General features: G+C 46.5%; 1 protein-coding gene across 1 annotated transcript in view; it reads right to left on the bottom strand.

The window, feature by feature from the left end:
* Window positions 1-3,299: 3,299 nt before the first annotated feature.
* LOC139266108 (A-kinase anchor protein 17A-like) overlaps window positions 3,300-12,412 on the bottom strand; it is a 63,075-nt gene continuing 53,962 nt past the window's right edge. Inside the window, exons 4-5 of the mRNA XM_070883955.1 lie at window positions 6,902-7,139; window positions 3,300-3,362 (exon numbers count right to left, since the gene is read on the bottom strand). Of these exons, the coding sequence (XP_070740056.1) occupies window positions 3,300-3,362; window positions 6,902-7,139 (301 nt within the window). The remainder of the gene's footprint in view (window positions 3,363-6,901; window positions 7,140-12,412) is intronic.

Genomic DNA, 12,412 nt, shown 5'->3' with positions numbered 1-12,412 from the left:
TCCCCCTTCTCCCATCCCCTTCCCCCTCCCATCCCCTTCCCCCTCCCCCTCCCCATTCTCCCATCCCCCTTTCCTCCCTCCCCCCCTTCTCCCATCCCCCTTTCCTCTCCTCCACCACCCCCCTACAATTCAATATCATGGCTGATCCGATCATGGACTCAGCTCCACTTCCCCGCCCGCTCTCCATAACCCCTTATTGTTTAAGAAACTGTCTATTTCTGTCTTAAATTTATTCAATGTCCCAGCTTCCACAGCTCTCTGAGGCAGATTTACAACCCTCAGAGAAGAAATTGCTCCTCATCTCAGTTTTAAATGGGCGACCCCTTATTCTAAGATCATGCCTTCTAGTTCGAGTCTCCCCCATCAGTGGAAACATCCTCTCTGCATCAACCTTGTCAAGCCCCCTCATAATCTTATACACTTCGATAAGATCACCTCTTATTCTTCTGAATTCTAATGAGTAGAGGCCCAACCTCCTCATAAGTGAACCCTTTCTTCTCCGGAATCAACCTAGTGAACCTTCTCTGAACTGCCTCCAACGCAAGTATATCCTTTCATAAATATGGAAACCAAAACTGCACGCAGTATTCCAGGTGTGACCTTATATAGCTGTAGCAAGACTTCCCTGCTTTTATATTCCATTCCCTTTGCAATAAAGGCCAAGAATCCATTGGCCTTCCTGATCACTTGCTGTACCTGCATACTATCCTTTTGTGTTTCATGCACAAGTACCCCATTTCAGCATTTACTTTGTCAACTTTCCTGATTTTGTTTCCTTAAAGCAATTCCCTGAGGCAGCTGGGAGGGCTAGGGGGGAGTGCGTAGGTCCTCCCAATGAGAGGAACCGTAGCCAAGTTTACACAACAGGAAGCAAATGAGGTGGTTACTGTGCCAATGATGTGAAGGCGCAGAGTGCCGACATCCCATTACATAGTACATCACACGGTACAGCGTGCTCTACACTCACATAATCCGCTTAGTGCTAATCTCCTACATTGGAGTTTACCATACATATTTTAATGCTTTTATTCAGTCAATAGTTTCACACACACAGTATGTGGTGTTCTGTGAAAAAGCTTAGCAGAAGATTGCGTTACCACTATCTTTGGTGCAGACTTGTTTTTAGTGTTTGGCACAGAATTTGTTTAGTCCCAGCCATCCCAGAGTTATCCATGCCATGATTGATCATTCCTTCCTTCTCCCATCTTTCCGTAGTACTGTCCTCTCCTGGTTCCGCTCACAATGCAGGCACGACCTTGCTTTCAATGTCTGCTCTTCCTCTACCTACACTTCCAGTGCACCCCAGGAACCCATCGCCATCTACTGTGTCAGCTGTGGCTCAGTGGGAAGCACACTCGCCTCGGAGTCAGAAGGTTGTGGGTTCAAAGTCTCCAGAGACTGGAGTACAAATTTAGGCTGACACTCCCAGTGCAGTGCTGAGGGAGTGCTGCACTGTCGGAGGTGCCGTCTTTCAGATGAGACGTTAAACCAAGGTCCCGTCTGCTCTCTCAGGTGGACGTAAAAGATCCCATGGCACTATTTCGAAGAAGAGCAGGGGAGTTACCCCCAGTGTCCTAGCCAATATTTATCCCTCAATGAACATAAGAAAACAAAAACAGATTATCTGGTCATTATCACATTGCTGTTTGTGGGAGCTTGCTGTGCGCAAATTGGCTGCCATGTTTCATACATTACAACAGTGACTGCACTTCAAAAGTACTTCATTGGCTGAAAAGCGCTTTGAGACGTCCGTTGGTCATGAAAGGCGCTATATAAATGCAAGTCTTCTTTCTTACATGATGGTGACATCATCAGGGGAAAGCATGGGGTCAACTTCAACATGTTGACAACCCCCGACTCTCCTGCTGATCCAAAAGACATTTGTTAGACTTTCCAAATGCCTGTCCAGCATCAAGATCTGGGCGAGGCAGAAGCTTCTCCAGCTTAATGTTGGCAAAACCAGATCTTACTTTCTGGCTACCACGAGTAGACAAGTGCCTCTTGCCACTCCATTCAACCTCCACCAGCTGCCTCCCCAGGAGTCGTCAGGAGATGTACAATCGTGACTTGCTGCTTAACCCCAAGTTCAGCTTCCTTCGTCATAGCGACCCCACTTATCCCTGTCTCCACAACATTGTCCCTCCACTGCTCCTACCCACCCCGTTCTCTCCCACCCCCCAACCACAGAACTCTAGTCTATGTCCTGGTTACCTCGAGGCCTCTCTGAACACTCTCCTCACCCCGACCCACTGCCTCAACCTTCAGCTTATCCACAATGCTGCAGACTGCCTCCTCACCGAATTGCACACTCCCACCATCCCTGCCATTTCCAAGTTTCACTTGCTCCATGGGCCTGATTTCATCATTCACCTCCTTGTTTTCAAATCCCTCCATATCTTACCCCACCCTTTGAGTGATTGCCTCCTGCCTTATCTCCCTGCATGGACCCTCCATTCCTCTAACCCAGGGTCTGCCATTCCATTCACTCCACTATCAGTGGCTGCTCATTCAGCCACCATCACCTTGCACAGTTCCCTCTGCCCTGCCACCTCCCTTCCTGTTTTGGAAACCCTCCTCTTTGCCGGCGCCTTTGGTTTAACCCCCACCGCATCCCTCTTCTTTTTTCCCCTTTACCCCTCCTGGTCTGTTGTGTCCCTCTTGAAGTGGTCTGCACACATTCCTGTAGCTCTATAGAAATGCAAGTTATTGTTGTGACCTCTGTCCCTGTATCTCGCACTGCTTTGGGATCAGACAAACTGAGGCACAATCAATCCACCATGCCCGCTAAGTTTCAGCATTCACTTTGTCAACTTCCCCGATTTTGTTTCCTTAAAAATGATTCTCTGAGGTAGCAGGGAGGGTCGAGAGGAAGGGAGTAAGTAAGTCCTTCCACAACGACAGGATAGCTACACAAGACAGTCACTGCTTCTTAATGTCACTCAGCTGACAGTCGACAAAAGGTTTGGGTCTGCAGCTGAAATGCTCCAACTAGTGGCCCAGCTAAGAACTGATACTGCTTCGCTGAATCAACATAAACATCTATTCAGTGATAAAATGTGTCCTGGTAGCAATTTTTACTGACCCTACTGATTCGGATTCTGGGGTAATTTATACCTGATGGGATAGAATCAACCGTCTGTTTTACACCCTGACTGAGAGAGTTTTGTTTGTTATGTTTGGACAACACTGTTTCTATGTTTCTAACATTACAACAATTGAAAGCATCTTTCTGATCACTTGCGGTACGAGATATGTGTTATATGAATTTCTACTTCTCATTCTCATTTATATAGTGCCTTTCACATCCTCAAGACAGTTGTTTCGTCGGGGAACACAGCAACCATTTTGTGCACAGCAAACTCCTACAAACAGCAATCGAGATAAATGATCAGTTAATCTATTTTGGTGCTGGCGACTGAATGAAGAGACTTGAACAGTGGCGTGTGATCTTGTACGGAAAGAGAAAACAAAGGTTTTCATCCGCAGCTGTATTGCTCCACCTAGTGGCCCACATAGGAATTGCTAAAATGAATTAAACCCGCTTAGCAAGACTGAAATCAACCATGGGAAGGAAAGGGTATGAGACATGACTTCATTCTAGTGCTCTCCCTCCTCTTGCCCCACCTCCCTCACCACCCATGGCTCCGCTAGTAAATGTACCTTCTGGTCTGGCACTGAGCCTCACAGACTAGAAAGCTCCCAAATCGGATCATTGACTAGTGCCCTGAACTAATAAGAACATAAGAAATAGGAACAGGAGTAGGCCATACGGCCCCTCAAGCCTGCTCCGCCATTCAATAAGATCATGGCTGGCCTTTTCATGGACTCAGCTCCACTTCCCCGCCCGCTCCCCATAACCTCTTATCCCCTTATAGTTTAAGAAACTGTCTATTTCTGTCTTAAATTTATTCAATGTCCCAGCTTCCACTGCTCTCTGAGGCAGTGAATTCCACAGATTTACAACCCTGAGAAGAAATTCCTCCTCATCTCTGTTTTAAATGGGCAGCCCCTTATTCTAAGATCATGCCCTCTAGTTCGAGCCTCTCCCATCAGTGGAAACATCCTCTCTGCATCCACCCTGTCAAGCCCCCTCATAATCTTATACATTGTGATAAGATCACCTCTCATTCTTCAGAATTCCAATCAGTAGAGGCCCAACCTACTCAACCTTTCCTCATAAGTCAACCCCTTCATCCCCGGAATCAAACTAGTGAATCTTCTCTGAACTGCCTCCAAAGCAAGTATATCCTTTCATAAATATGGAAACCAAAACTGCACGCAGTATTCCAGGTGTGGCCTCACCAATACCCTGTATAACTGTAGCAACACTTCCCTGCTTTTATACTCCATCCACTTTGCAATAAAGGCCAAGATACCATTGGCCTTCCTGATCACTTGCTCTACCTGCATACTATCCTTTTGTGTTTCGTGCACAAGTACCCCCAGGTCCCGCTGTACTGCGGCACTTTGCAATCCTTCTCCATTTAAATAATAACTTGCTCTTTGATTTTTTTCTGCCAAAGTGCATGACCTCACACTTTCCAACATTATACTCCATCTGCCAAATTTTTGCCCACTCACTTAGCCTGTCTATGTCCTTTTGCAGATTTTTTGTGTCCTCCTCACATATGGCTTTTCCTCCCATCTTTGTATCATCAGCAAACCTGGCTACGTTACACTCAGTCCCTTCTTCCAAGTCGTTAATGTAGATTGTAAATAGTTGGGATCCCAGCACTGATCCCTGCAACACCTCACTAGTTACTGGTTGCCAACCAGAGAATGAACCATTTATCCCGACTCTCTGTTCTCTGTTAGCCAATCCTCTATCCATGCTAATATATTACCCCCAACCCTGTGAACTTTTATCTTGTGCAGTAACCTTTTATGTGGCACCTTGTCAAATGCCTTCTGGAAGTCCAAATACACCACATCCACTGGTTCCCCTTTATCCACCCTGTTCGTTACATCCTCCAGGAACTCCAGCAAATTTGTCAAACGTGACTTCCCCTTCATAAATCCATGCTGACTCTGCCTGACCGAATTTTGCTTTTCCAAATGTCCTGCTACTGCTTCTTTAATAATGGACTCCAACATTTTCCCAACCACAGATGTTAGGCTAACTGGTCTATAGTTTCCTGCTTTTTGTCTGCCTCCTTTTTTTAAATAGGGGCGTTACATTTGCAGTTTTCCAAACTGCTGGGACCTCTCTAGAATCCAAGAAATGTTGGTAAATTACAACCAATGCATCCACAATCCCTGCCACCACTTCTCTTAAGACCCTAGGATGCAAGCCATCAGGTCCAGGGGATTTATCTGCCTTTAGTCCTATTATCTTACTGCGTACCACCTCCTTAGTGATTGTGATTGTGGTAAGTTCCTCCCCCGCCCCTATAGCCTCTTGACTATCCACTGTTGGAATATTGTTAGTGCCCTCTACCGTAAAGACTGATACAAAATATTTGTTCAGAGTCTCTGCCATCTCCATGTTCCCCATTACTAGTTCCCCAGTCTCATCCTCTAAGGGACCAACATTTACTTTAGCCACTCTTTTCCTTTTATATAGCTGTAGAAACTCTTGCTATCTGTTTTTATATTTTGTGCTAGTTTACTTTCATAGTCTGTCTTCCCTTTCTTAATCATTTTTTGTGTCATTCTTTTCTGGCTTTTAAAAGCTTCCCAGTCTTCTGTCCTCCCACTAGTTTTGGCCACTTTTTTATGCCCTTGTTTTTAAATTGGATACTGTCCTTTATTTCTTTAGTTAGCCACAGATGGCCATCTTTTCTCTTACACCCTTTCCTCCTCACTGGAATATATTTTTCTTGAGTTATGAAATATCTCCTTAAATGTACACTACTGTTCATCAACCGTCCTACACTTTAACCTATTTTCCCAGTCCACTTTACCCAACTCTGCCCTCATACCTTCATAGTCTCCTTTATTTAAGCTTAGTACGCTGGTTAGGGATCCAACTTTCTCACCCTCCATCTGAATTTGAAATTCAATCATGCTATGATCACTCATTCCGAGGGAATCCTTTACTAGGAGATTGTTTATTAATCTTGTCGCATTACACAGGACCAGATCCAAGATAGCCTGCCCCCGGGTTGGTTCCGTTACATACTGCTCAAGGAACCCATCCCTTATGCACTCTATGAACACCTCCTCAAGGCTATCCTGACCAATTTGATTTGTCCAATTAATATGGGAGGTTAAAATCACCCATGATTATTGCTGTTCCCTTTTTACAAGCCCTCACTATTTCCTGGTTTATGCTCCGACCATCAGAGTTGCTACTGTTAGGGAGAAAAAACAGGCAGCTATTGCTCCTACTCCTGACTGCTTTCCAGTCATTCCCGGCTAGAAAACATGCTCGTGTGGACACTGGGTGTGGGTGAGGAGGAGGATCCAGGCTGGACTGCTCCCTGATGCTCAGTGTGGAGACTGGCACATGAAGGGTTGGCCAGAGAACTACTGCCAGCCACGGGTCAGTGCCTGTAGGAGAACGAAGGGACCAGACAAAGAAATGAGGGGCCGGGCTGGGGCCGTGGTGGAAGAGTGAATGTTTCCACTTGTCGGGAAGAGCATAACTAGATGCCATCAATATAAGATAGTCACCAAGAAATCCATTAGGGAATTCAGAAGAAATCTCTTTACCCAAAGTGTGGTGAGAATGTGGAACTCGTTACCACAGGAAGTGATTAATGCGAATAGTATAGATGCATTTAAGGGGAGGCTAGACAAGCATATGAAGGAGAAGGGAATAGAGGGTTATGCGGATAGATTTAGATGAGGAAAGATGGGAGGAGGCTCGAGTGGAGCATAATCGCCGGCATGGACTGGTTGGACCAAATGGCCTGTTTCTGTACCGTATATCCTATGTAATGTAAAAAAAAACACTTACTTTTGCACTGTTTAAAAGTACAGTGAGAAGCTTGTAGGAGTCCAGCTTCCTCTGTGCCAATACCAGCTTTCTCTCCTCCCACGCACTGGCCTCTCTCTGCTCTTTTTCATTCTCCATTTTTATCTTCCAGAGTTTGCGCAGGCGACGTGTCTCTTCCTGCTCTTTCTGCCGGTGTTCCTTGCCCCGCAGCTTCTCTTTCCGTTTCCTCTCCCTTTCCCGCTCGTCTTCCCTGCGTTTTCTAAAAGTTAACAGTTCAGAAAGTCAATGAGAATTTACACAGAACTGCTCTGGGCAGTTTTTAAAAATTTACTGCTTATTTAATATCAAGTTAAAATTCATCAAGTAAAGTTTTCTCTCGATGAAAATTCAGCTACAGCTATATAGAGTTGTGTTCAAATTCCTTTTCAAACAACATTACATGTGAGATAACGCAGCAACCACATTTGTCTTATATAAAAAGGGATGTACTACTGCCAGCCATGGGTAACAACAGAATTAAACAAGCTCGGGATATCCAGCACTTTTTCTTTTACACACAAGCCCTGGTTAGACCACACCTGGAATACTGTGAGCAGTTCTGGGCATCATACCTTAGGAAGGATATTTTGGCCTTGGAGTGCAGTGTAGGTTAACCAGAAAGATACCTGGACTCCAAGTGCTGGAATCATAGAATGGTTACAGCACAGAAGGCCATTCGGCCCATTGAGCTGTGCCAGCTCTCTGGGAGAGCACTTCAGCTAGTCCCACTCCCCCGCCCTTTTCCCCGTAACCCTGCAAATTTTTCTCCTTCAGGTACTTATGCAATTCCCTTTTGAAAGCCACAATTGAATCTGCCTCCACCACCCTCTCAGGCAGTGCATTCCAGATCATAACCACTCACTGTGTAAAATGTTTTTTCCTGTAGTTGCCTTTGGTTCTTCTGCCAATCACCTTAAATCTGTGTCCTCTGGTTCTCAACCCTTCCACCAATTGAACAGTTTCTCTCGATCTACTCTATCTAGACCCCTCGTGATTTTGAACACCTCTATCAAATCTCCACTCAATCTTCTCTGCTCTGAGTAGAGCAACCCCAGCTTCTCCAGTCTATCCACCTAACTGAAGTCCCTCATTCCTGGAACCACTCTTGTAAATCTTTTCTGCACCGTCTCCAAGGTCTTCACATCCTTCCTAAAGTGCGATGCCCAGAATTGGACACAATAATCCAGTTGGAGGTCAGCCAAGTGTTTTATAGCCAGAAAAAAGCTACAAAGAGCATTGGAGTCAAGATAGATTTGTTTTTATCCAAAAAGTTTAAAACATATTCCTTCAAATGTGCAATTGGGGATAAAGCACAAAATAACCAGAATGTTTCCTTTGCACAACGTATTTTTTTTTGTAGCTAACTGCTGTTTGGGAAGAATCAGTTTGTGAACAAAATAAATGGCTATTTGATTAACTGGAGTACATTCACAATGTGTCTCAAGTCCAGAACAAATGTAGTCAGGAGCACTCTGGCAAATTGGTGCAGAAGCTCAACGTGAACTGAATGCATTGATATTGCCCACATAACCCACAGTAAGAACCATTATTCAGCATAAAAACCTAACTACCACGACCCAAAGAAATAGGATTCAGAATTCCGACTGTGACAGTTGAAGGAACTAATTTACTGAATCTTTTTTTTAAGATAATATAAAATAAGCAATCTTGATTATTGATTTATGTCCCTGTGAATACACTGGCTTTATCGAAATATCAACTGTTTGTTTTTCGCACAAATGATTGCTAATGTAGTTTGTCATCTGATTTTGCAACAAATAAAAAAAAACACTCCTTTTAAGATGCGAAGTCATTTCACCAGCTTTATGAGCAGGCTACACTAATGTTGGATTAACTAATCTTAGCAGGGCAACAGCTGGAAATTCAACAACCGGCCATAGCACTCCCAGAGTAGCGATACAGGGAGGAGGGGAAATAGGGCAAAGGATATTCAGCCAGGTTCCAGCCACTGCTCCCTCTAATGTTTCCGGTGCGGCCCCTTTAAGGAGCTCTGCAGGCCATTCAAAATACCACGCATGCAGCGTTTCTGCATTGAGATGAAGACTGCGCAGGATCCCTGTGGCATCGCGCAGATTAAAGACAACGTTGGTTCCAGCTCCCGATCACTGTCCGGGGATCGCCGCTTGAATGTGTACAGCATGGAAAACAGCAATAGAATCAATTGTGATGGTCTCCATGCTCAAATAGCTCCTCACACCCACTGTTTACACTCATACAACATGAAATGTCACTTGAACAACAATAACGTGCATGTATATAGCGCCTTTTGTGGTGTATGTAGCATACAGATCACTGACTCCACACGGTCTGGTGTTAATCTAACTGCTGTGACCTTCATCCTTTATTGAACAGCCTCAGAGTGCCTCTCAGGTGTGGTGGTCAGCCTTTTATATTGCCTCTTGCAGGTACTTTCAGGTTTCCCACCATAGCGCCCTTTGTGGTGTACCATTGTGCTTATATTACATTTAAGGTACCAGGACGATACACACATCAATACCTAACACCTTTAATGTAGCGAAACATCCCAAGGCGCTTCACAGGAGTATAGAGACAAAGGATTTGACACCAAGCCACACAAGGAGAAATTAGGGCAGATTGGTCAAGGAGGTAGGTTTTAAGGGACTTCTTAAAAGGAGGAAAGAGAGGTAGAGAAGCAGAGACGTTTAGGCAAGAAATGAGAGACTTTAAGGCCTAGGCAGCAGAAGGCACGGCCACCAATGGTTGAGCGATTATAATCAGAGATGCTCAAGAAGGCAGAATTAGAGGAGCGCAGACATCTCTGGGGTGGTGGGGCTGAAGGAGATTACAGAGCAAGAGAGGGCGAGACCTTGGAGGGATTTGAAAACAAGGATGAGAATTTTGAAATCAATGCGTTGCTTAACCGGGAGCCAATGTAGGTCAGCGAGCACAGGGGTGATGGGTGAATGGGACTTAGCGCGAGTTAGGACACGGGGCAGCCAAGTTTTAGATCACCTCAAGTTTAGAGAGGGTAGAATGTGGGAGGCCAGTCAGGAGTGCGTTGGAATAGTCAAGTCTAGAGGTAACAAAGGCATTGATGAGGGCTTCAGCAGTGGATGAGCTGAGGCAAGGGTGAAGGACGGGTGATGTTACGGAGGTGGAAAAAGGCGGTCTTAGTTCAGGCAGTGAGTTCCAGACTCCCACCATCATCATCATCATCATAGGGAGTCCCTCGGAGTCGAGGATGGCTTGCTTCCACACTAAAAATTTGTTTTCAGGTGATTAAAGATTCCAATGTGGGACCTACAATCTCTGTCACAGGTGGGGAAAACAGTGGTTGAAGGAACGGGCGGGTGGGGTGCCATGCGCTCCTTCTGCTGTCGACGCTTGGCTTCCGCTTGCTTTCGGCAAAAAGACTCGAGGTGTTCAGTGCCTTCCCGGATGCTTTTCCTCCACTTTGGGCGGTCTTGGGTCAGGAATTCCCAGGTATCGCTTGGGATGTTACATTTTATCAAGGGGGCTTTGAGGGTGTCCTTGAAGCGGTTCCTCTGCCCACCTGGGGTTCATTTGCCGTGTCGAAGCTCCGAGTAGAGCGTTTGTTTTGGGAGTCACGTGTCAGGCATGCGGACGATGAGGCCTGCCCAGTGGAGTTGATTGAGCGTGGTCAATGCTTCGATGCTGGGGATGTTGGTCTGAGCGAGAACACTGACATTGGTGCGCCTGTCCTGCCAATAAGTTTGCAGGATCATGCGAAGGCAGCGTTGGTGGTACTTCTCCAGTGTTTTGAGCTGCCTGATGTACATAGTCCATGACTGTGAGCCATATAGGAGGGTGGGTATCACCACTGCTCTGTAGACCATGAGCTTGGTGCCGGGTTTGAGATCCTGGTCTTCAAACACTCTCTTCCTCAGGCGACCGAAGGTTACACTGGCACACTGAAGGTGGTGTTGGACCTTGTCGTCGATGTCTGCCCTTGACAGTAGGCTCCCGTGGTTTGGAAAATTGTCCCCGTTGTCCAAGGCCTCGTCGTGGATTTTGATAACCGGGGGGGGGCAGTGCTGTGTGGCGGGGTCAGGTTGGTAGAGGATCTTTGTCTTATGGATGTTTAATGTAAGGCCCATGCTCTCGTATGCCTTGGTGAAAGTGTCGACGATGGCTTGGAGTTCGGCCTCAGAGTGTGCACAGATACAGGCGCCGTCTGCGTACTGTAATTCGATGACGGAGGATGGGACAACCTTGGATCTGGCCTGGAGGCAGCGGATGTTGAACAGATTCCCGGTTGTCCTGTAATTTAGTTCCACTCCAGCGGGGAGCTTGCTGAGGGTGAGATGGAGCATTGCAGCAAGGAAGATCGAGAAGAGTGTTGGTGCAATGACACAGCCTTGCTTGACCCCGGTCCGAACGTGGAATGGGTCTGTGATGGATCCGTTGGTCAGGATCGTGGTTTGCATGTCATCGTGGAGGAGGCGGAGGATGGTGACAAGCTTCTGAGGGCAACCGAATCGCCGCTCCATAATGCTTCACGGTTGACAGTGTCGAAGGCTTTTGTGAGGTCAAAGGCAGCCATATACAAGAGTTGGTGCTGTTCCCTGCAATTCTCTTGTATCTGCTGCGCGGTGAAGATCATGTCCATTGTGCCCCTTTGTGAGAGGAATCTGCATTGCGACTCGGAAGAGTTCTTCAGCCACAGGAAGGCGGCAATTCAGGAGGATTTTTACGATGACTTTCCTGGTGGTCAACAGCAGGGAGATTCCTCTGTAGTTACTGCAGTCAGACTTGTCACCTTTCTTGAAGATGGTCAAGATTACAGCATCTCTGACATGTCCTGGCATGATCTCCTCCTTCCAGATGAGAGATGAGGTTATGGATCTGTGCCAGTAGTGCTTCTCTGCCATGTTTTAGTGCTTCGGCAGGGATTCTATCTGCTCCTGATGACTTAGTCTTCAGTTGTCAGATGGCCTTTTCAACGTCGTGCAGGGCTGGGGTTGTGCCGAGATGGTGGTGGGTGGCATGCTGTGGGATGGAGTAGAGGACACTCACATCGAAGAGAGAGTCTCGGTTGAGGAGATCCTCAAAGTGCTCCTTCCAGTGGGCACTGACTGCCTCTCTGTCCTTGATGAGCACTTCTCCATTCTTGGCCAGCAGTGGGGTAGGGACTTGGGTGCTTGCGCCGTAGATCACCTTGACTGCGCTGAAGAATCCTCGCACTTCATGCTTGTCGGCTAGCTGCTGGATTTCTTGAGCTTTCTCTACCCAACATCTGTTCTTTAGGTCGCGGGTTTTCTGTTGGACCTCGGCCTTCAGACGTTTGTAGAGTTGCTTTCTTGCCCTCGAGTTGTGTTGCTGCTTCCAGTCCAAGAATGCCTTGCTCTTATGGCACATTAGCTCCTGGATCTCCTGGTCATTCTCGTCGAACCAGTCTTGGTGTTTCTTGGTCGAATGACCAAGCGTCTCTTCACAGGTGCTGATTATGGAGGCCTTGAGGGCAGACCAGACGCTGTGGGCACTCTGTGT

The sequence above is a fragment of the Pristiophorus japonicus genome, chromosome 6 (genome assembly GCF_044704955.1).
Source record: "Pristiophorus japonicus isolate sPriJap1 chromosome 6, sPriJap1.hap1, whole genome shotgun sequence".
Classification (NCBI taxonomy): domain Eukaryota; kingdom Metazoa; phylum Chordata; class Chondrichthyes; family Pristiophoridae; genus Pristiophorus; species Pristiophorus japonicus.
Note: the sequence above shows the minus strand (reverse complement) of the source record. Positions and strands in the feature narration are given on the sequence as shown.